At 41.1% G+C, this 23131-nt stretch overlaps 3 protein-coding genes across 5 annotated transcripts in view; 1 reads left to right on the top strand and 2 right to left on the bottom strand.

Annotated features, from left to right (window-relative positions):
• The window catches only part of LOC116939820 (anoctamin-1-like), a 68017-nt gene extending 59810 nt beyond the window's left edge, over positions 1–8207 (top strand). Inside the window, exons 25-26 of the mRNA XM_032948652.2 lie at positions 2499–2604; positions 3679–8207. Of these exons, the coding sequence (XP_032804543.2) occupies positions 2499–2604; positions 3679–3975 (403 nt within the window). The 3' untranslated portion in view covers positions 3976–8207. The remainder of the gene's footprint in view (positions 1–2498; positions 2605–3678) is intronic.
• A 219-nt stretch (positions 8208–8426) lies between these two features.
• LOC116939819 (potassium voltage-gated channel subfamily A member 1-like) lies at positions 8427–13905 on the bottom strand. The gene has a single exon (XM_032948651.2). The coding sequence runs from the start codon at positions 12362–12364 to the stop codon at positions 11036–11038; it is 1329 nt and encodes a 442-aa protein (XP_032804542.1). The 5' UTR covers positions 12365–13905; the 3' UTR covers positions 8427–11035.
• Positions 13906–14060: 155 nt separating this feature from the next.
• UTP20 (UTP20 small subunit processome component) overlaps positions 14061–23131 on the bottom strand; it is a 128794-nt gene continuing 119723 nt past the window's right edge. For all 3 annotated transcript variants that reach the window (XM_032948650.2, XM_032948649.2, XM_032948648.2), the window contains exons 60-63: positions 20798–20898; positions 19351–19477; positions 16243–16388; positions 14061–14570 (exon numbers count right to left, since the gene is read on the bottom strand). In XM_032948650.2, coding sequence (XP_032804541.2) covers positions 14415–14570; positions 16243–16388; positions 19351–19477; positions 20798–20898 — 530 coding nt within the window. In that variant the 3' untranslated portion in view covers positions 14061–14414. The remainder of the gene's footprint in view (positions 14571–16242; positions 16389–19350; positions 19478–20797; positions 20899–23131) is intronic.

Genomic DNA, 23131 nt, shown 5'->3' with positions numbered 1-23131 from the left:
TCGTCGTTGGTACCGACAATTTGAGGAAACAGGATGTTTATGTAAGGGGAAGAGCACAGGGCGACCACGCACCTCAGAGGAAAATGTGAGAAGAGAGGCGTTTGGGACGAATTCAACTATCGTCTTGATGTCCGTACAGCAGGTGGAGGGCACATGGAGCATTTATAAAATGGCTAGTAAATTTGATAACTCATTAAACCGTTTGTAGTAACATGTTGCCATCGTGAAATATACAGCTTTGAAATTGGGTCCATCTTTTAAAAAAACCTCTGTATAATCAGTGGATACTACTATAGTCAATAGTTACTACTATAGAGTCGGTAGATACTACATAGAGTCGGTAGATACTACCGTAGAGTCGGTAGAAACTATTATAGAGTCAGTAGATAATACTCCAGTCAGTAGATACAACTATAGTCAGTATATACTGCTGCAGAGTCGGTAGATATGCCTATAGTCAGTAGATACTGCTATAGTCAGCAGATACTGCTATAGAGTATGCAGATACTGCTATAGAGTCAGCAGATACTACTATGGAGTTAGTAGTTACTACTATAGTCAGTATATACTACTATGGAGTCAACAGATACTACTATAGATTCAGTAGGTACTACTATAGTCATTACATGCTACTGAAGAGTCGGTAGATATGACTATAGAGTCGGAAGATACTATTATAGAGTCAGTAGATACTACCGTAGAGTCAATAGATACTACTATAGTCAGTAGATAATACTACAGTCAGTAGATTCCACTACATTCAGTATAGACTGCTGCAGAGTCAGTAGATACGACTATAGAGTCAGCAGATACTGCTATAGAGTCAGCAGATACTACTATAGAGTTAGCAGATACGACTATAGAGTTAGTAGTTACTACTATAGAGTTGGTAGATACTACTGTAGGATCAGTAGATACTACTACGGTCAGTAGATGCTACTGTAGGATCAGTAGATACTGCTACGGTCAGTAGTTACTACTACAGTCAGCAGTAACTACTATACAGTCAGTAGCTACTACTATGCTCAGTTGATAAATACTGTACAGTCAGTAGATGCAACTGCAGAGTCAGTAGATACTACTATAGAGCCAGATACTACAGTAATGCCAGATACTACTATAGAGTCACGAGATACTACTCTTTTGTATGTAGGGTGTTTCGGTATATATGCCTAGGGGGGGGTAAAAATATTTTTTGACGGGGGGGGGGGGGGGGGGTAGGAGGTCGACAATTTTCGGAAACCTTTTAGATCACTTTATATTACTTTTCGATTCAGGACTTCTGAAAGCCTCTTATAATTGTGTTGATGGATATATGGACAAACGGAACGCCGGGCTTTCACAATAGCTTCGTATTTGTGTATGTACATGTTATGTTTTTGAGAGAAGTTTTTAAATATATTTCCCCCCGGGCAACGCCAGGTACTTCCTGCTAGTATATTATTTATTACAACGTGATTTTACCATAATGCGGTGTTCTTCAAGAAGGTAACTACCGTGTTATAGTAGAGCAGACTGTATATGCCAGATTGCAAATACGGTTTTCCAAATACAGCAGTGTTGCACAATTGCAAAGCATCTTTTTATAATAAAATCACGGTGTTCCATTTGTCAACTAAATTATAAAAGCCTTTCAGAAGGCCTGAATCAAAAAGTTATAGAATGTGAACCTCTCCCCCACCCGCATCTCCAGATGTGGGGGTAAAAAGTTGATCCTACACGTTTACAAAATTTGTCGACCCAAAAAAAGAATTTTATTTCGTAGGCAAATATGCCTACACACCCTATATACAATAGTTAGTATTATCTGCACATATTGGGGGGGAGGGGGAGAAGAGGACATAAGTGGGGGCGACAGGCGAGGCGTGAAGCCCCCCACAGCACTTAGGCCGCCGAAATTCTAGTGTGTTAAAACGCTAATGCCAAATGTATTTACCCGTTTGGTGGCACTCTAAAAAAATGCTCGTGTCACAATCGGAGGTTTCTGAATGTAAATCCTAGTCTAAGTGCAGCTCGGCCTATCCCTCGGACGGTGGCCTACAGATGGTACCACTTTGTGGGAAGAAAATTATTGTCTTTCGGAGGTACTGGCATCCACCACAGGAATGTGGAATATCCATCGTGAACATAATCTTGAGTTTTAAGTACACGTTCCTTGTCATCGTGTCGAGGAAATTGTATAAACAGAAGCTGCATCAATAAAATACTTCACACCCTATTTTATCAATTCACAATATATTCTTACTTATTTCAGATGAATAGTATAAGTAATTCCAGCTTTAAGGGAAACGAAATGAATCCTAATGCTGTTGCAGAGACCATTTAATGGAAGGGCTATAATAGATATACAATTTTAACGTTGCCAAAGTGTTGTCTTATTAAGTTCTGCTGTGAATATTAAAGTAGAGTGAATTGCTTACTTTGCCACGAATGCTCGGTTGAAATGTGATTGAATTGGAATGTTTTTTTGTTAAAATTAATATTGGTATATTTTTCAGGTTCAGGGACTATCTAGAGCCACCCTGGTCTGATCACCCCTACCAGTACACCAAGACATATTGGATAATTCTGGCTGGTCGGTTGGCGTTTGTTATTATTTTTCAGGTGAGTACACATTCAACGTGCATATGGAAGAGTTAAGTTTCACTTTTCCGTGATTGCACCTTATTATCAATTTGTTGTTTTATGTATAAAAGTCAACAGCAGAGAATCTCGCTCTACTCTCTTCATGGATGCCGATCCTATTGACTACGTTGACCGTCATGAAATATTTTCAACTCCATTGAGCAACCAGTAAATTTGGAAGGGTTGTCTTCAAACTTGCAGTGCTTCAGTTGACCAGGCAACTGAATAAAATCAGGAGGCGTGACCTTGAAAATAACACACAAGTTTTGAGTGGCACCCATCTTGGTTGCGGCCTTGATGGCTAATTTATTTTAATATAAAGTAGCCGGCTTAACAACTGTTTATACAAACAAGTATGCTAGAATTTTGATTTCCTAGATGTCCAAAAATATATCAAACATTGTAAAAAAATGTGAATCACAGAGTAGTTTACACTGCATGGTTATGTGAAAGATAAAGTATATAATGAAACCCCAGAAAGCTTGAGCGCGATCTTCAGCAGCACAAATGTCTTTAAAACAATAGAAAACTGGGTGTGCTTTTCTTAAACTTGTATACGTAGGAAATCTTTTGCATGCGGTCATTGATGGAGCAGTGAAGGAAGCAGGGCATTGGGAATTCAGAAGGGAGTTTATGGTATTGCATTGAAAATATAGTTTTGGTTCCTGGAACCATGTGGTTGGGTTAGAATAAAGGTATGTTCGTTTTCCTGTAAGAGCAGATTAACAGGGGTTTACCTGAGTCTTCCACATCTGAATTAATATTTTCATAACAATCTGTGGTTTAGAGACTTTCATGACAGTTGATAACGTTTAAAAATCACAGCCTGAGGTGGCTGGAGCTGCTAAGCTGTGGCCCCACAGCGAAGTGTTTTGTTCATGTGTTGTCCATATACATTTGCCATCGTAGCATATTTACCTAGCAGGACAAAACTAGGACCCAAAATTATTCTTGTTATAGACCTTGTGATGTTTTTAGCAGCTCACTTGAAAGCCACGAAATGTCCATGAGAAGCCCTTCCCTAAGAAACATTATGAAGTTGTTGTTTTACAGAATCTTGTAATGTTCCTGAGTAACATGCTGGACTGGATAATTGAGGACATCCCGTCAGACATCGAGGACTGCATGAAGAAAGAGAAGCTGTACTTGGTCAATGTCTTTCTGAAGGAAGAACAGGATAAGATGCAACTGCTCGAGTCTTTGATAGGCAAGAACAAGGACAACTGCAAGAGCAGTAGCAGCACTCGAAGCAGCGTGAGACAACTGCAGGAGGTCCAGCAAAAGGAGCGCAGCAACTCCCACAAGTCTCTCCATGGCTTTCAGCTGTCCAAAAGGATCTCCAAAGAATGAGCACAACACACAAACACACACACGTGGTAAATTTTGATTTAAAGCTTTCGTGAGTGCAGTAATTCATATTCTTAGTTTTTTCGGTAAAGTCACGTTGAAGAGAAACAACAAAATAATAAAATATATAAAAAACAATAAAAAATTCTCACGACGTTTCGACCATAACTCAAACGGTCATCTTCAGGTGTGTTGGTTTGCATAAAATTGTCTCGGACCGCATTCGTGAACATAAAGCAGACCTTAAACACGGTAGGACCAACACCTCGGCCGTAGCAGATCATTGTTCTAATTCAGTAGGCTCACATGCCATTGACTTTTCCAAGACAGAGGTTCTTTGTAAGCCATCTGGCTTCCATGAGAGATTCGTTCATGAGGCTATCCACATATACAAGCACAGAGACAATTTCAACCGAGAAGATGGATTCTATCTCAGCAATCATTGGAAAGATTTGATAAACCATTTCAGTTCTTAATTGATTGTTCACGCTTACAGTGGCTTTCAGACAGCATACATTATAAAAAATTTCGTCTCCCCCCTCCTCTTTTCAAAAAAAATATAGATGGACTAGTCCTGGGCAAACTGCCAAATCGCTGCGCGTGACGCTAACGTTTTTTTATAAATAAATAAATGCGCCGTTTCAAAATAAATTTATGCAAACCAACACACCTGAAGATGACCGTTTGAGTTATGGTCGAAACGTCGTGAGAATTTTTTATTGTTTTATATATATTTTATTATTTTGTTGTTTCTCTTCAACGTGACTTTACCGAAAAAACTAAGAATATACACACACGTGGTGTTTTGCAAATTGTAAAATTATATCCCTGGACCTCAGTAAAATTATACGCTTTTGAGGGCACGCTTAAAGGAATAATTTTAACATAACCCCAGAGGTTTTTACAGACAAAATTATAATTCGTAGTTGAATTTCGTTGAGGCTATGTAACGATCTGCGTTGCAAGACCCTTTTCAGTCGTAAGACCCTCCACCACCAGGTATTGCCCACTGAGCTATGTAGCTCTTTTTCAGAAGCGACCAGGCCACAATTGAAAGCTTTACGAGATGGCATATCATGTGCAAATGTATAACGGCCAAATCCTCTAAATGCATGTTTCTAAATGTGGAGGGAAAAACCGGAGGATTTGAACAAAAAAAATCCACGTGACCACGGGGAGGCAAACATGCAAACTCCAAATATGCAGGTGTCAGGGTCGGGATCGAATTGTTCTTCAACTTACCTGTTAACTAGATAATAATTTCACTTTAAAAGCTTGTACACATACGTTTCAATTAAATCTGTTGGGCTATGTCGGGTGCTGGAGGGTCTTAAGACTGAAACTTGCATGACCGAACCCAAAAATCTATTATAAATCAGTAATTGTTTGAATTATCCCTCTGATGCGACATGACCAAAAATTATTGCTTAAAGTGGCTTATGTGGAAATTTATAGCAGCCATATACTCTTAAGCACGTTTCTAAATGTTGCGGGAAACACCGGAAAAAACGGAGAAAATGCCACACGACCACGGGGTGAGAGAGACAAGCAAACTCCAAATATACAGTAGGCGTCAAGGTCGGGTTCGGGATCTAACCCACAAACTCCTGTATACCAGGCGAGGGAGTTCACATCTCCTCACCGTGGCGCCCAGTTATGAAAAATAGAATTCCAGTGCATTAATGTAGATGGGCGAGACAACATTTTTATTGATAAGAAATGGGTTGAGTTTCAAATTCTAACACAGCAACAGTACGTCCGAGTTCTTGATTGGTGTTTTATATCGTAATCTTGTTTGAAATAAGGTTGTGCTAAATGGGCCCCCATTCTGTCTGTATGATGCAGTTGCATGTTTCCTTGTGCTTACCTGACAAGTCCATGCTTTGGATAAAATGTATCAATCTTGTTTTTGAGGAATATGTTTGTGTATGAATAATGGAACGACTGGTTACGTGCAAAAAAATATATATACGGTTCCTATGCGTGTCATATTTCATATTATCGCTGTGTTTAGTAAGAGGAAAGTGCATGTATTGAGGTTTGAGATATTAGACCTAAGAAAGTGTTGTTTTTGATTGTTAATGTTTTCAATCACCATACTCTTTTATCAGCATTATATTTTATAGGTAAATTAACACACGTATAGAGGTCGTGTCAATTTTCCTGTTATTGGGAAATTTTTGCAATTAATTTTGCACTTGTTACTGGATATTTTATAACTTTTTAGAAAATGAAATGCTCAAGCTTGACATGGATTACTGTATTTTATTACCTATGAGTGTTTCAAAGGCACCGTATCATATGTTTCTGTCACATCTTTCAAAAACAGCAGTATACATTTGGCATACATAGTACAGTGAGGGAAAAAAGTATTTGATCCCCTGCTGATTTTGTAGGTTTGCCCTGACAAAGAAATTATCAGTCTATAATTTTAATGGTAGGTTTATTTGAACAGTGAGAGACAGAATAACAACAAAAAAATCCAGAAAAACGCATGTCAAAAATGTTATACATTTATTTGCATTGTAATGAGGGAAATAAGTATTTGACCCCTCTGCAAAACATGACTTAGCACTCGGTGGCAAAACCCTTGTTGGCAATCAGAGGTCAGACGTTTCTTGTATTTGGCCACCAGGTTTGCACACATCTCAGGAGGGATTTTGTCCCACTCCTCTTTGCAGATCTTTTCCAAGTCATTAAGGTTTCGAGGCTGACGTTTGGCAACTCGAACCTTCAGCTCCCCCCAAAGATTTTCTATGGGATTAAGGTCTGGAGACTGGCTAGGCCACTCCAGGACCTTAATGTGCTTCTTCTTAAACCACTTCTTTGTTGTCTTGGCCGTATGTTTTGGGTCATTGTCATGCTGGAAAACCCATCGACTACCCATTTTCAATGCCTTGGCTGAGGGAAGGAGGTTCTCACCCAAGATTTAACGGTACATGGCCCCGTCCATCGTCCCTTTGATGCGGTGAAGTTGTCCTGTCCCCTTAGCAGAAAAACACCCCCAAAGCATAATGTTTCCACCTCCATGTTTGACGGTGGGGATGGTGTTCTTGGGGTCATAGGCAGCATTCCTCCTCCAAACACGGCGAGTTTAGTTGACGCCAAAGAGCTCCATTTTGGTCTCATCTGACCACAACACTTTCACCCAGTTGTCCTCTGAATCATTCAGATGTTCATTGGCAAACTTCAGACGGGCATGTATATGTGTTTTCTTGAGCAGGGGGACCTTGCGGGCGCTGCAGGATTTCAGTCCTTCATGGCGTAGTGTGTTACCCATTGTTTTCTTGGCGACTATGGTCCCAGCTGCCTTGAGATCATTGACAAGATCCTCCCGTGTAGCTCTGGGCTGATTCCTCACCGTTCTCATGATCATTGTAACTCCACGAGGTGAGATATTGCATGGAGCCCCAGGCCGAGGGAAATTGACAGTTCTTTTGTGTTTCTTCCATTTGCGAATAATCGCACCAACTGTCGTCACCTTCTCACCAAGCTGCTTGGCAATGGTCTTGTAGCTCATTCCAGCCTTGTGTAGGTCTACAATCTTGTCCCTGACATCCTTGGAGAGCTCTTTGGTCTTGGCCATGGTGGAGAGTTTGAAATCTGATTGATTGATTGCTTCTGTGGACAGGTGCCTTTTATACAGGTAACAAGCTGAGAATAGGAGCACTCCCTTTACGAGTGTGCTCCTAATCTCAGCTCGTTACCTGTATAAAAGACACCTGGGAGCCAGACATTCTTCTGATTGAGAGGGGGTCAAATACTGATTTCCCTCATTAAAATGCAAATCAATTTATAACAATTTTGACATGCGTTTTTCTGGATTTTTCTGTTGTTATTCTGTCTCTCACTGTTCAAATAAACCTACCATTAAAATTATAGACTGATAATTTCTTTGTCAGTGGGCAAACGTACAAAATCAGCAGGGGATCAAATACTTTTTTCCCTCACTGTAGTAACTGATTAAGTAAAAAAACATGTTTTGTCACATGAGGGTAGATTCCAATATTTTGGCGAATTTACCCTTCTGAAGCAACACTTAAGGTCTTTACATAGAGTGGCAAATGTAAAACATTCGACGTAATACGAGCGCACATGTATTTTTTCCCCCTGAAAGTGTAACACATCAACACACGATCAAACGTCCTTGCATTAAACTTTTGCCTGTGAAATACACAATATTTTCTGACCTGTGTGTAATATGGTCAATGGCAAAGTATGCCTTGTATCCACATGTGTTTTTAAAAATGTCTACATCTCATCGCTGACCACTGCGTTGAACAAAATGTGCAGGGCACATTGACTTTCTGGTTTTCTCCTTTAAATGAATACGCTTTTTCACATTCCTTTCAAAGACAAAATATATTTCGAAATAAAATAACGTCAATGGACTATCTACAACAGCCTCTTCTTTGCACAGCACCCCCATGGAAAATAACTTGGCAAGGACAACGTTCCAGTTATGAAGCAGAAGGAAGTTTACTTAAGTTTTACAACGAAAAGTTGTACGCAAAAACGCTCTGCAGTTTTCACACACACGCAAAATGTTAAATCGCACCAGAGAAGGTCGGCGAGATGGTGAAATATATTTACAGTGTAAATACATGTGAGGTGGGTCAGTCTTGACTTTCGCCTCCAGGAAGGCAACATTCGAAAACTTACAAAATTCCAAGACCAGATTTCGTCTAGGAGGAGGTGCAAGTGCACCGGCACTGTCACAACTTGTCTTGTCAGAAATTTGTTTTCATCCTCACCCTTGTAACATTTTACAATGGCTTTAAATAAAACACACGAGTTGGACAAAAGTCTGGGCTGAATTTATCTTGGGCAGTGGATGTGACGAAAACCAGATTCCAGGGCAAGAGCCGGAGCAAGGAGAAATCGAGTAAACGGAGTCGCAAAGAACAACGCAATGGCGTATGCAATGTTTTTTTAGGGTTAGGAGGCAATTGAAACCAATCCAAGAGTAAGACTAAAGTTAACTGCAGTCAAAAGTACTTGGTTAGGTTATAAAAAAAGCAACACTACAAGGATTTAACTCAAATGTAAGAGGAAATGCAAGGTACCAGTCAAATATCAAAGTTATTTGAAGGCTAGATCAAATCAAGGAAAAGGCACGAGTAAAATCTTAATCCTGATTCCAGTTAACCCAGATGCCAGCCTAGAGCTTGTGAAGTCTATCAAAGTCTAATCAAGGGCAGGGGGCTACGTTGGTCACTCTTTGGGGCTAGTTTAGATGCAGTATCCTGTAGCAATACATTTGGAGTGCCAATATATTATCTCCTTTGGTTCTTTCGGTAAAGTCACGTAGAATGAGAATAAAATAATAAAATTGATAAAATAAAATAACACAATAATATTCTCACGACGTTTCGGCCACAACACAAGCGGCCTTCATCAGGTGAAGGGACGAGACTGTCTGGTAGGACAGCGCTGTCCTACCAGACTGTCTGTGTTGTGGCCGAAACGTCGTGAGAATATTATTGTGTTATTTTATTTTATCAATTTATTATTTTATTCTCATTCTACGTGACTTTACCGAAAGAACCAAAGAAGATGAATCATTGCAGTCACGAAAGCTTTAAATCGAAATATATTATCTGTCTAGTGAGTAATTTTGAATATCTATTGCTCATTGCCATGATGCTAAAACTCTGCACACTTTACATATTTTAGCGTACAAACCACGATTTTAATACGTAGACCAAATTTCAAGTGTTATTATTTTCATGCAAACACTGCATATAGCACTAAAGGTAATGATTATGCAATGGAAATCAGGCAGCATGCAAAAACCAATGTATTAATCTAATGTGATTATTCTATTTCAATTATTTCGTAAGGCTGCGTTAGTCGTGGCACACAAACGCAATTAACGTAAAACTCACATTCGTCAATAACAGTGCCTTGAAATACAAATAATAAATGGGCAACTTATATAATTGCCCGAAATGTCACCTGTTATATATTGGTATGTGTTGTTGTTTTTGTATGATCTAATGACCTTGTTTATTGGCCATGTTCACTGCATGCCTTGGCCCACGCTGCTTTTGGTCCATTCTTGCATTGCTACTCTCCCTTTATTAAAAGTAGATCCGTGATGTTATAAATTGGTCTGATACGTTCAGATGGGAGCATTTGAAAGACCGCTCGGGACTATGCTGCCACCGGGGGAGGTCGGAGTGTCCTCCGTTTCCGAGCACAGCCAACTCTGGTGTCACGGTTTTAAATCCGTTCACGCCAGGCCCTGAGTGCAGATCAGTGCAGTCCACTACGGCCAGGGTAGTCTACAAATACCTATACTTTACTTACTGCAATGGCAGCAGCATCATATATAAGTGTACGTACATGATTAGGCATGTGACAATTCTTTGATTCATGAATAAAACTCAACACTATCGCCCTAAAATGAAAAAAATATATAAAAGGCGACGTTTCAAGCAATGGCCCTTCTTAATAGTACATACGTGTTTAATGCACTTTTTAATCAATGAACATTAAATACAAATTGTATATGGATTATATGCTAATGTGCACCTTTAGATTATTTGAGAGAAAATAACGTATAAGACAATACAAGCAAGTAAAACATTACATTAAATAATTACTGGGGGGGAACGGTTACATTCCGTGTAGCCCAGTATGTTTACTACATAGTATTGACTTTCGCTGCAATATCAAGAAAAGTGTGATGCAGGAACAAGAATGGAGGGAAGTAGAAAGCACGACAGGAGGTGTGACGTGGTTAGGACAGCATCAAAGGACTGACGGAATTATTTAGATGTTAGAGTGTCCGTCTATTATGTAAAATGTAAGGTATTTTAGAGTGTGCACAAACTCGAGAAGTGAAGGTAAAAGAGAGAGATCCAGGAAAGGCTGATCTTTAAATATATCTCAAGCCAAGAACACAAAAGCACCAGTAGATTGCATAACTTGCACGTGTGCGAGATGGAGGAGGGCTGATCTCCACGAGACTGGTGACTAAGGGGAAGACCTCATGAGACCAGATGTGGGAGACTGTCGCAATAGATGTTGGAGGTCACGCGTAGCGGGTGAGGTGGCTTTAGCAACGACGACATCTCTTAATGTCCTTGTTTTTTAGATTATAGAAGTATTTGAAGTTCGAAACAATGACGGGTACTGGTAGAGAGATGGTGAGCACTCCAGTGATAGCACATAGCGCACCCACGATCTTGCCTCCCACCGTCATGGGCCACATATCTCCGTAGCCAACCAACGTCATTGTGACCACCGCCCACCAGAAGGCGTCTGGGATGCTGCTGAAGTGTTTCTGCGGGTCGTCAGCTTCCACGTAGTAGATCGCACCGGAGAATATTACCACAGCGACGAAGAGGAAAAAGCTTAGCATGGCCAACTCCCGCAGGCTGGCCTTCAGCGTCAGCCCAAGGATTTGCAGATCTTGGCAGTGACGAGACAGTTTGAATATTCGCAAGACCCTTACGAGGCGTATGATCTTCAGCAAAGGTTGCCGGGTCTGATCTTGCTGTTGCATGATCTCCAAGACAACCGTGATGAAATATGGCATTATTGCCAGGATGTCGATCGCATTCATGAAATCCTTCATAAAGGACGTCTTGCTTGGACAGGCGTAAAAGCGAACGGCAAGCTCAAATATGAACCAAACAACACACGCCGTTTCCAACATGAAGAAAGGATCGAGATTGTAGATACTTGTTCGAATGCTGAACTCGGTACGATTGGCATGGACTTGATTATCTTTGCGAAATTGTGGCAGTGTCTCCAAACACATGACCGTAATCGACAGTATAGTCGTCACAAACGACATGAGGGATAACATCTTTGCAGCGATGGAACCGTCTCGCGATTCAAACAAGCGCCATACGTGCTGCTGAAAGTCTTTTCCGTGCACGTTTTCCTCTTCAGGGGTGTCGAGTGTATTCTCTCCGTACTTTGCAACGGCTTCTTCTCCGAGTTCGTAGAATTCTACCTCCTCTCTGAAGACATCCGAAGGCACGTCAACAGGCTTGCAAAGCCTTCCCCCAGACTGGTAGTAGAAGAGGATGGCATCAAAATTGACGTGGCTTCTGTCAAAAAAGTACTCGTTTTGGAGTGGGTCAAAATATCGCGCTCGCTTGTCCGGGTGGCCCAGGAGCGAGTCTGGGAACTGGTCCAGCGTCTTCAACTGCGTCTCAAACCGTTCTCCGGACACATTTATTACCACTCGCTGCAAATCACCACGCGGAGGTGTGACCGCACCCTCATTCCGCAGACGGGCGAGCGGACTGGCCCCATTGGCACGCGATGCCGCTTTGTGCTTCACCTTTGGCTTGCAGCGGCCGAAGGTCGCAGGCACGGCCCCCGTTCCCTCGCCACCTCGCGAAGCGAGGGCATCCCCCTCATCTACGCGCATCGTTCTTGCCGCCTTCGAAGTCAACTCACAAAGGGCCCCCCCTTTTTAGCAGCTCTCTCAAGCGGCGGCTGCAGATGTTGGTAAGCGGCAGCAAGCGGTTTTCAACTCCCTCTGCGTACGAGAGCAGTAAATCGACATGCTCCTGGAGAATGCCTTCTATGACCGGTGAGGTTTGTGGAAGGTTATACGCTGTCGACCTGGGCAACATATGGCAGGTGAACAGTTACTATTGTGCCCCCTTGTAAATAGGCATGTGAATTATTTATGTCTTGATTGCTGGCTATGGGTGTTGACATTCAGGGTAATTATCCCTGTAAAAAGTATTGAACATACAACCAACATGAAGCTAGAATGACATGTACAATTTTACATGCAGCACTTGTACTCGCATACTTTTGTATTTTGATAAGGTGTGCCAAAGTGGTAAATACAAACTTTACAATTATCGCTTTTCATGGAACATCCACGCAATTTCACCGTAAGAATTTTACAGCTCTACAATACGTTCACATTTTCATATTCTTTGGGTCTTTCGGTAAAGTCGCGTAGATAGTTTCAAATAAAGTAACAAAATAACCTATCTACGTGACTTTACCGAAAGACCCAACGAATATGAATTCCTGCAGTCATGAAAGCTTTAAGTCAAGATTTACATTCACATTATCACAAGTCAGCTGTTTCTTTAAAACTATTTTTAAAAAATGTACACTGCATATTTTCTCAAGTATTTATAAACATTACCCTTTTTGCTTTACACATTATATATGATTTAAATTATCAACACAGACGATGCGGGTTTGTCCACCTGGATCTTTGTTTGGGCATTTTGACATTTAGTTTGCGAGGCTGGAAACTTGTGACCGTGAGGTGCACTTTGATAAAATAACGCTTTTTGGCTGCGATCAGCAGTGGCACAGTTACAACTGTAGATGTCATGGGTGTTCGGACTCATGACACTCACAGTAGGAGCTTTAGATGTGGCTAAGAGACGCATGTTGCAACTCTGGTCAGCGCACACATTTGACACGCACACACATTCCCAGTTAGGCAAACATACATTCACGTAGCACATTCAGCACACATGCACATACTGTCAGAACAGTCACAGTCAGAATATAGTCAGCACACACATGGTCATCATGCATATTCAGTCAACAACCACTGCACACAACTGCAAATTATATTACACACCACGCCACTGCCACGTGCTGCGAAAGCCCCTTGCAATGCCTGCTTTTTATCATTTGATATCTTAAATGCATTATTTTAATGAACTTACACAGCAGTAGATTGCATTACACAGGGTTTGCCAGTACATCGCATTCTGACAACAGTAACCAATGAAAGCATTCGCCAATAACGGCTCGCCGTAATCTTTGCAATAAACAATAACCACCCGGAGCCATTGCCTCCTCCAGGGGTTGGCAACCTGTGGCTCCGGAGCCGAGTACGGTGGCGCTTTAAGGACTGCTGCTTCGTGACGTTAATTATTAAGGAACCATCGTCTCGTATTCACCAGTGCTCTTGAAATAGAGTTTGTTTTACCAAATTTGAGAAAAATAGCTCTTCCTGTTATTTGGGTTGCCAACTCCTGGGCCTAGTCAATGACCCCCCCCCGACTTCTAAATTAAAACTAATTATTTGGTGATGTTGCTTTGGCAGTGGTGCACAAGCACAAATACAAAGAAGAGCGCAGTGCATTAACATGTCTTTAATACAAATACAGGCCTAGTTCATAATTAACAATGTAATAACAATACAAACAAAATGTTCAAACACATTATTCATATGAAATCCATATAAATTTTACATGAACATATTTCATTCCTAATGCGTGTAACAATGCACGTAAATCTTTCACTGGTTTCACACTTTGTTTTTACATTTTCTCTAAAAAAAAGCTATCTGAATAAAAGCACACCCTTCCAAATTGCCAGTTTTTGCAGTGTCTAGGCCACCATTTGTGGGACACAAAGAACTCTTGAGTTCACCGAGGCATCATAAATAGCGCCAAGGGGCAAGTGAGATGTCCTCCCGTGAGGCCAAGGCCTCACTCCAAAATAGCAAGCTCACGCACGCTCTTGGTTTTTTGCCGCTTAGCCTTGTAATCTGGACGAAGCACCTCCAACTTCCTTTTCTGCGCCTCCACCTTGTTCTTGTGCTTCTTCATCTTCCTCCGGGCAGCTATTTCCGGATTTGCAACAGCCTTCAGGGCACACCGAAAACAATAAAATGTCATCACACGCTATGAAAGAAAACGGGTTGGAGTGACTTATTCCGCTCAAGCTTTCTTTATATTGCGGAGTAAATAATTTGAAACATTATTTTAACATTTACAATAAGCCAGCAATAGTTTTTTTTATAATAATGTAAATATTATTTATTAGATAATAGTGCATCACAAGCCATTGATTAGCATTTCCATAATTGTGGGGCCACCTGAACCGTTGTGTTGGGGCCACTGTGGCAGCGATTCACCGCGAGGGAGGAGAAACTGAACTTGCGTGGCCAAAACGATATTTGCTGGTGCAGGGGACCAGACCCCGCTAGCGCGAGGGCATGGACTAAGAGTCAAATAAATTCTAATGTAACCCTTTCACATTCTGAATGTACAATAAAGATTAAACGAAGATAAAATAAAAAAATATGTGTGTCGAACAAAAAGCTGTCACTACGTTGTTTTTGTGCTGTGTTTTCAAGGCAGCTGGCCCACATTGCTGGTTTCGGACTGAGCAGCTAGCCCCTGACAGGCGGCAGCTTCGTTAGCCAGGGTAATGGGAGTAAGTGGTGTACTTGACGTGTTTGCAGTCACGTCGGGTCCAAGTCATGAGCGAGAAGCAATTTATAATTAAACTAGTGGGCAAATACATTTATTTTAGATTTAGTTGTGCATGGTTGATCTGTAATTCAGATAAAAGAAACAACTGAAGAATAAAGTTTTTGTTATACTCATCATGCACTTAGATTATTTTAGGATTAGCAGCCCACTGGTCCATCCATCTGGACATGAATAAACAATTCTACTGGCAGCACTGAGCCAGTGGCTTTAGTTCAAAATTCCTATTATGGAAGCCAATATCTCCACAAAAAAGTCAGTACAGTCATCCCTCGCCAACCAGGAGGGTTAGGTAGGCAAATCTGCAGTTGGTAAAGTTCAAAGCCTATGGGAAATAGGTGGTTAGGGGAACCATGGCCGTGGTGAGACTCGCCATAGCTTAACGAATAAAATACAGTACACTACACAATAACGTAAAGTGTGCAAGACGTTCAACGTGCATACATACATAACATAAATATTACATTAAGTTTACATACCTTTAAAATTAACGATGTTGACGATCACAATGAGATGATGGGGAAAGGGGTGGTTTAGAAGGAGAAGGGGCTCAGCGCACTTAGCACCTCTTCCTCCGGGTCATCAATGACCAATAAACAAAAACAAAGTATGCGGTTGCGATGCGACGCGGTCTGTGTGCTACGAGAATCGCAACAAAACAGATGGGACAACTGATGAGCTACGCAGCGCCACGGGTGGCCATGGGTGGCGCTGTGACGCGGAGGAGAACCACACGGCCCCATGAAATTTGTAAAACGAGAGTTGCAGACTTCGTGCTTACCCGGGGATACTCAAATTTCCAGGCCGCGGTTGGGTAAATTTGTATACAATGCTAAAAGCATGAAATCCGTGGTTGGCAAGGGATTGCTGTTTATGCTTCCGACCAAGTGCTACATATTTTGATAGTCCCGGAACTCTGACCAAAATTTGAACTCGGAGCCTTCCGATGGCGAGTCAGGGAGCCTGCTCAAATGCCAAGTAGTAGCATTAATGGGATTTGCGTGGTCTGCCAACCCCGTCCATGCACGTAGGCATTCCTGACCTGTTGAGCCCGCTGAACTTTGCGCTCCGTGCGCTTCTGGTTGGCCTGCTTCTGGACACTGCTGTAAGCCAGTGAGAACTCCTCCACCCCCACCAGACCCTTCAGCAACTCGATGATCTCCTGAGACAGGGTCTTCAATGTAGGATCTGTAAAGCATGAGTAAGTCAGCACCTATAATGTATAGTACACAAACAAGATGAACTAAGAGATTAGGTTTTCCACTTTTTTTCTGGCAACAAAACAGGTGTAAAGATTTTGATTTAAAGCTTTCGTGACTGCAGTAATTCATATTCTTAGTTTTTTCGGTAAAGTCACGTTGAAGAGAAACAACAAAATAATAAAATATATATAAAACAATAAAAAAATTCTCACGACGTTTCGACCATAACTCAAACGGTCATCTTCAGGTGTGTTGGTTTGCATAAATTTATTTTTAAATAAATAAATGCGCCGTTTAAATAAATAAATGCGCCGTTTAAAAATAAATTTATGCAAACCAACACACCTGAAGATGACCGTTTGAGTTATGGTCGAAACGTCGTGAGAATTTTTTAGTTGTTATTGTTTTATATATATTTTATTATTTTGTTGTTTCTCTTCAACGTGACTTTACCGAAAAAACTAAGAATAGGTGTAAAGATATATTCTTAGTTTTTTCGGTAAAGTCACGTTGAAGAGAAACAACAAAATAATAAAATATATATAAAACAATAAAAAATTCTCACGACGTTTCGACCATAACTCAAACGGTCATCTTCAGGTGTGTTGGTTTGCATAAATTTATTTTTAAACGGCGCATTTATTTATTTATAAAAACGTTGGCGTCACGCGCAGCGATTTGGCAGTTTGCCCAGGACTAGTCCATCTATATTTTTTTAAAAGAGGAGGGGGGAGACGACATTTTTTATAATGTATGCTGTCTGAAAGCCACTGTAAGCGTGAACAATCAATTAAGAACTGAAATGGTTTATCAAATCTTTCCAATGATTGCTAAGATAGAATCCATCTTCTCGGTTGAAATTGTCTCTGTGCTTGTATATGTGGATAGCCTCATGAACGAATCTCTCATGGAAGCCAGATGGCTTACAAAGAACCTCCGTCTTGGAAAAGTCAATGGCATGTGAGCCTACTGAATTAGAACAATGATCTGCTACGGCCGAGGTGTTGGTCCTACCGTGTTTAAGGTCTGCTTTATGTTCACGAATGCGGTCCGAGACATGGCGTTTGGTTTCTCCAATGTAACTACTACCACAGAGGCAGAGACTTTTCCAAGACGGAGGTTCTTTGTAAGCCATCTGGCTTCCATAAGAGATTCGTTCATGAGGCTATCCACATATACAAGCACAGAGACAATTTCAACCGAGAAGATGGATTCTATCTTAGCAATCATTGGAAAGATTTGATAAACCATTTCAGTTCTTAATTGATTGTTCACGCTTACAGTGGCTTTCAGACAGCATACATTATAAAAAATGTCGTCTCCCCCCTCCTCTTTAAAAAAAATATAGATGGACTAGTCCTGGGCAAACTGCCAAATCGCTGCGCGTGAGGCTAACATTTTTATAAATAAATAAATGCGCCGTTTAAAAATAAATTTATGCAAACCAACACACCTGAAGATGACCGTTTGAGTTATGGTCGAAACGTCGTGAGAATTTTTTATTGTTTTATATATATTTTATTATTTTGTTGCTTCTCTTCAACGTGACTTTACCGAAAAAACTAAGAATATGAATTACTGCAGTCACGAAAGCTTTAAATCAAAGGTGTAAAGATGTTAAAACACTCAAATGAAACATTTTACAAGGAATCATGTCTGCATTAACCACAATACTTGTGGTCAGAATGCAAAAAAAAAACACTGATAATATATGCATCGTCTTTTAAACTGATTGGTCCACACCAGAGACAGCTTTCTTTGGAGCCTCGTCTCAGAGGACGCCACTGCATTAAAAGGAACAAATGTATACACAAGTTGATGGCTCCAAAGAAAGCTGTCTCTGGTGTGGACCAATCAGTTTCAAAGACAATGCATATATTATCAGTGTGTTTGCATTCTGACCACAAGTATTATGGTTAATGCAGACATGATTACTTGTAAAAGGTTTTTTGTTGCCAGAAAAAAGGGGAAAACCTATTCTCATATGTTGGTACTGGCAAAGGAGGAATATTATTTCACGTGATGACGATTGCGTGTGTTGCGATCAAAACGTCGTGATATTTTTATTTTTCTATCTACGTGGCTTTACCAAAAGACCCAAACATTATAACATTAATTACTCTTATAAAAAAAACTCCCAACAATCATGAATAACACTGCATTAAAAGGAGCAAATGTATACACAAGTTCATCTTGGTTCTTTCGGTAAAGTCACGTAGAATGGAAATAAAATAAAACATAATAAAATAAAATTCTCACGACGTTTCGGCCACAACACAAGTAGCCTTCTTCAGGTGAAGAAACAGGACTGTCCAGAAGACAGCGCTGTCAGTCCTGTTTCTTCACCTGAAGAAGGCTACTTGTGTTGTGGCCGTAACGTCGCGAGAATTTTATTTTATGTTTTATTTTTATTATTTTATTTCCATTCTACGTGACTTTACCGAAAGAACCAAGAAGATTAATCCCTGCAGTCATGAAAGCTTTGAATCGAAAAATATACACAAGTTGATGGTTTGGGAAATGTCCCTTTTTCATAGCACATAGGTCAGTTGATGTTATTTGTTTTTGTGCACGATTGTCAATACAGCCACCAAACTTTTTTGTAAGTACTTAAGCTTATTATACATGTAAGTTATATTTAATTCTAACATAGAGGATCAGAGCCCCAAAGCCAAGACTAGAATACCAAAAAATCAAGGGTAATGCCATGGCTATTAAAACATATACCTTAAGGCAGAAACTTCCCTATTAGAGGAAAACATCAAAATAATTGGAAAAATGTAAATGTACTTTTTGTAATTTTCTTGTAAAGCACATCCTTACATGCATTTGTGCCAAAGTTCAGATTTCTAGCCTTTCTAGAAATCACACCCATCGTTTAGGCACCACTGTCCTACTTACAAAAGATAAACAGCAGACGAACCACGTAACAGACTGTTTGCACTCACCGTGCTCCACGTATGTGCTGTGCAGCTCACGGTGGAGCGGTCTCAGAATTATCGCCAGGAATGGAGTTGTTTTCTCTTTTCCCAAGTCTAAAGCAATCGCCGCGAAGAACTTAAACACACACGTTCTCTGGAACAGGAGAAGATTTAAAGAGATTTCCAACAACATTACGATATTGCTTTAAAATGGTGTAATTCATAGAAATGAGACCTTTAAAATGGTTAAAAATCAAATTAAAAAAATACTAAATACAATCACACTTAAACAGATACATAGAGTACATTAAATAAATTACCTATCCATACCTCTAAAGTTAAAATCTCAGAATACTGGCCAAGTGGCCTTCCAGATATGTTAAGCAGCGGCATGTCAAAACTGACATCTCTGGACCAGTTTCAAACTTCTGGCGCTTGTCAGCAGCCAGACATGCCAAACAATTAACGCTGGTTAGTGAGAACGGCAAGCTCAAATATGAACCAAACACACACGCCGTTTCCAAAATGAACAAGGGATCGAGATTGTAGATGCCTGATTAAACTTATGCATGTTCCCGGACTTTGGTAAAGCATACCATGACTTACAACTGACCCTTGCTATATAAGATGCAGCACTGGAAGCATTGACAGCAGTGGGCAGCTGTTGATAATCCAAACAAATCCATTTTCCATGGAATACTAATGATCGACCGATCGATGCGCGTGCTCAGTGATAACACTTTCCTGCGCCCGCGCAGAAGATTCAGTCCACTAAGTGGACAGTAGCAGAGCCACGCCAATCAACATCAAACTCCACACATTGTTGTCAAGAAATGCAACTACTGTACTGAAGTGGCGATCGCGTGGATTTCAGTTTAACCGGAGCACATATTTGTTCGGTTTAAGCACGTGACTTTTAATAAACATTTCTAAGAATAACAATGTAGAACTGTTTTTAGATTATTAATTTGGGCTTAAGGGAAAAATCCATGAGTTATAAATTTTTACCCTCTCAATACTCTGCTCTCAATACTCTGATAGTGCGCTGTTTTTGAGTTGTACGCCTTTTGGAGTCATCTGGTCCAACACCATTGGAGACTAGGCTCTAAGAAAAGCTGTCTCTCGGGTGTGGACCAATCAATTTCAAGGTCAGTGTATATCATTATCATAGTTGTCTCTGTGTTTGCATTTTGACTGCTTGTGTTGTGGTTATTGCAAACATGATCCCTTGTATAAAGGTGTCAGTTTTGGTGCCAGATAAAAGGGTAAAAACCTATTAATATATCTTGCTACTGGCAAAGGAGGTCTCATAAAGTTACTAATTTATTTCAAAATATCAGGTGCATGGTTAATCCACAAATCGGATAAACCGAATTCAGATAATAGAGTCCACTGTATATCAAATAAATCAGCTGGAGCTTTGATTTTATAATATTGTGAACAAAAGACAGGTGTTAACTGCAGCGTCACACACCTTCAGGGACACTAGTGGGGTGTTGGCAGCCTCCTTCTTGGCCATGAAGCACAGCCTCTTCATAAGCCAGGTTAAACAGGCTTGGTTTTTCTCAGTGGTTTCTGAAACAACAGCAATTGTTAATTAAATGCAGCGATCAACATATACGCTAAATAATGTACACTGACATTGTATTCTGCCTATGAGAAAGCATTGTGCCCGTTACATCCATGTATGATGTTTTGGCTGCTTCAAATAGACTTGAGCTTTACTTTTTTTTACTATTTTCATTTTACCAGGTAAAGCCAACTGAGCTCTATAGCTCTTTTTCAGAAGCAACCTGGCCACAAATGATAGCTCAACGAAGTGGCTTATCACGTGGAAATTTATAGCAGCCATACTCTAAAGGCATGTTTTTAAATGTGGAGGGAAAAACTGGAAGACCTGGATACAAATCCATGCGACCACGGGGAGAGAGACATGCAAACTCCAAATATACAAGAGATGTTAGGGTTGGGATCGAACTCACGACCTCCTGTGTATCAGGTGAGGTAATTCACATCTCTCCACTTAGGCCTCATGGTCAACAGACAGGATCTGATCATATAAACATGTATTACAGTAAATAATAATCGCTTAACCACATGCAACAAATTACATTTCTGCTCATGCTAGAGGAAAGTCTCTCTCTCTCTCTTGTTCGTCCATCATAGTTGATGATGACCATGGCACGTTTGTCATTTTGTTGGGTATTGATGAGTGCACAGATGGCTGAACAGGCCAATCCGAGCCCGGAATTCTCTGTGGCACACTGGACAGGTCAGGCAGGATTTAGTGCTCTGAGGTGCAGCAACAAGTCCTTCCTTGGTAGATTTGCGCTGCTGCCTCCTCAAGATAGCCCAGGAGCTTCTCCTGCTCTCACAGAGGACTGCACCATCTTGTACTTTTCTTCTCCAGGCAGGTCGGTCCTGAGCTAGGGGTTCCCAGCTTTTCAGGTAGAATCCAAAGCTCTTCAAGGAAGCTTTAAGGGTGTCCTTGTAGCACTTTTTGGGGCCACCTTGCGCTCGCTTGCCATTCTTCAGCTCGCCAAAGACGACTTGTTTTGGCAGTCTCGCGCAGGGCATTCTGGTCACGTGGCCAGTCCATATAAGCTGTTCCTTCGTAAGCAAGGTGTGGATGCTGGGGATATTGGCCTTGCTGAGGACTTCCGTGTCAGGGATTCTGTCTTGCCACTTAATCCTTAGCAGTTTCCTCAGACAGTTCAAGTGGAGATGGTTCAATTTCTTGGCATGGTGCTGGTAGACTGTCCAGGCTTCGCACCCATACAGAAGAGTTGGTAAGACAACAGCCTGGTAGACCTTCAGTTTTGTCTCCTGCTTGATGCCAGTCCTTACCCATACCGAGTCACGTAGACGTCCAAAGGGTGCAACTGGCCTTGACAATCCTGATGTTAACTTCATCATGTGTGCACAGCGCGAGACAGAGTACTACCAAGGTAAGTAAACTTGTCAACGGCTGAAAGCTTTTGCCCATTCACAAAGATGGTGGGCTCAGTGTAGGGTTTCCCAGGGTCAGGTCGGTATAGGACTTCAGTCTTCTTTGTGCTGATTGTTAGGCCGAAGTTGTTACAAGCTGATGAGATCTGTATTTGAGCCAGCAGCCAGAGCACAGTCATCAGCAAACAAACGTTCTCGAACAGTGACTTCCTCCACTCTAGCTTTGGCTTGCATCCTCCGCAGATTGAATAGCCCATCGTCAAAACGGTAGATGAAGCTAATCCCAGTGTTGTGGTTCTGAAATTAGTCTTGCAGCATGGCAGATAACACCATGCTGAAGAGCATTGGCGCTAAATTGTAGCCTTGCTTCACCCCATTTGTGATTGGGAATGGATCAGAGAGTTATTGCTGGTCTCTGACGCTAGCCATCATGCCATCATGGAGTTTGCGCACGATGCCAATGAACTTGTCTGGACACTCATACTGGCCATGATCTTCCATAGGCCCTCCCGGCTGACTGTGTCGAATGCTTTTGTTAGATCAACGGAAGCCATATATAGATCGGCATTTTGTTCCTGTAACTGCCGGGCAGTAAATACCATGTCAGTGGTTCCGTGGTCTTTTCTGAAACCACACTGACTCTCAGGTAGCAGACCCTGGACTAGATGGACAATTAGGCGGTTCAGAAGGATTCTTGCCAAGTTTTGCCAGCGATTGATAGCATGGAGATGCCTCTATGGTTGTCGCAGGCCTGCCGATTGCCTTTCCTCTTATAGAGATGGATGATAGAGGCATCCTTGAACTTTTGGGGAACGGATTCTAATTTCCAGAGACTGGAAGAGGTCAGTCAGTTTTTTGG

The sequence above is a fragment of the Petromyzon marinus genome, chromosome 7, assembly GCF_048934315.1.
Source record: "Petromyzon marinus isolate PM22_M1 ecotype Great Lakes invasive population chromosome 7, UKy_Petmar_22M1.pri1.0, whole genome shotgun sequence".
NCBI lineage: Eukaryota > Metazoa > Chordata > Hyperoartia > Petromyzontiformes > Petromyzontidae > Petromyzon > Petromyzon marinus.
This window is presented reverse-complemented; position numbering and strand designations above follow the sequence as displayed.

Bases quoted from the DNA above. Each gene is read 5' to 3' on its own strand.
- LOC116939819 (XM_032948651.2), bottom strand. From the start codon at position 12,364: ATGCGCGTAGATGAGGGGGATGCCCTCGCTTCGCGAGGTGGCGAGGGA.